At 47.7% G+C, this 1,150-nt stretch overlaps 1 protein-coding gene across 1 annotated transcript in view; it reads right to left on the bottom strand.

Moving 5' to 3' along the window:
- LOC122565068 (microtubule-associated serine/threonine-protein kinase 3-like) overlaps positions 1-1,150 on the bottom strand; it is a 180,374-nt gene that overhangs the window by 5,295 nt on the left and 173,929 nt on the right. The window contains exon 20 of the mRNA XM_043720698.1: positions 338-519. Within this exon, the coding sequence (XP_043576633.1) occupies positions 338-519 (182 nt within the window). The remainder of the gene's footprint in view (positions 1-337; positions 520-1,150) is intronic.

Genomic DNA, 1,150 nt, shown 5'->3' with positions numbered 1-1,150 from the left:
AGCACCGCTTTCCTAACCTGCAATCTTCTTCCTGACCTCTCCGCCCCACCCCACTCCGGCCTATCACCCTCACCTTGACCTCCTTCCACCTATCGCATTTCCAACGCCCCTCCCCCAAGTCCCTCCTCCCTACCTTTTATCTTAGCCTGCTGGGCACACTTTCCTCATTCCTGAAGGACGGCCTATGCCCGAAACATCGATTCTCCTGTTCTTTGGATGCTGCCTGACCTGCTGCGCTTTTCCAGCAACACATTTTCAGCAACATCCTTATAAAGCTGTTTTCTCCACAATCCAACATGAAACAAGTACAGGAGCTTGTGGAATGATTAGATGTCACCTGAATGGAGCTCAGAACCAGAATTTGGGCAGGGAGTTGCTGGTCCTGGTGACAGACTGTGAGTTGGTGACCCTGGAAGACTTTCTTTGGGTGGGAGATTCAGCTGCAAGCCAGATGAGAAGCTTTTGCTCGTGCGTATCGTTGGTGCCTGCTTGGAAATCTTCTTGAAGTGGGACCTCTTTCTGGTAACAGTAAAAGTAAAATTTGGTTAATTTACTTTCCTCAAGTGCAAGGGGAAAACTGACACACCAGCTCATTCCTGGACATTCACTACACACATTGGAAGATTGGTGATTTCAAGAATATCTCTGATGCTGGGTCAAGTTGTCTTTACTGTTTCCAGAATGCATCGTTAAAACGCAACTTTATAGTTTAGCAAAATATCAGGTTTAAAACAGCAAAGTGTGTAACATAAGAGTCATAGCATCATACAACACAGAAACAGACCCTTCGGTCCAACCAGTCCATGCCAAACATAATCCCAAACTAAACTAGTCCCACTTGCCTGCTCCAGGCCCATAACCCTCCAAACCATTCCTGTTCATGTATCCATCCAAGTGTCATTAAACATTTCAAAGTTTGTGAGAAGATTTGTAGCTCGGGTGCTCGTTGCTGTGGTTCTGTTCGCTGAGCTGGAAGTTTTTGTTGCAAACGTTTCGTCCCCTGTCTAGGTGACATCCTCAGTGCTTGGGAGCCTCCTGCAAAGCGCTTCTGTGGTGTTTCCTCCGGCATTCATAGTGGCCTGTCCCTGCCGCTTCCAGTTGTCAGTTTCAGCTGTCCGCTGTAGTGGCCGATATATTGGGTCCAGGTCGA

Source organism: Chiloscyllium plagiosum, chromosome 31 (genome assembly GCF_004010195.1).
Source record: "Chiloscyllium plagiosum isolate BGI_BamShark_2017 chromosome 31, ASM401019v2, whole genome shotgun sequence".
Taxonomy (NCBI): domain Eukaryota; kingdom Metazoa; phylum Chordata; class Chondrichthyes; order Orectolobiformes; family Hemiscylliidae; genus Chiloscyllium; species Chiloscyllium plagiosum.
This window is presented reverse-complemented; position numbering and strand designations above follow the sequence as displayed.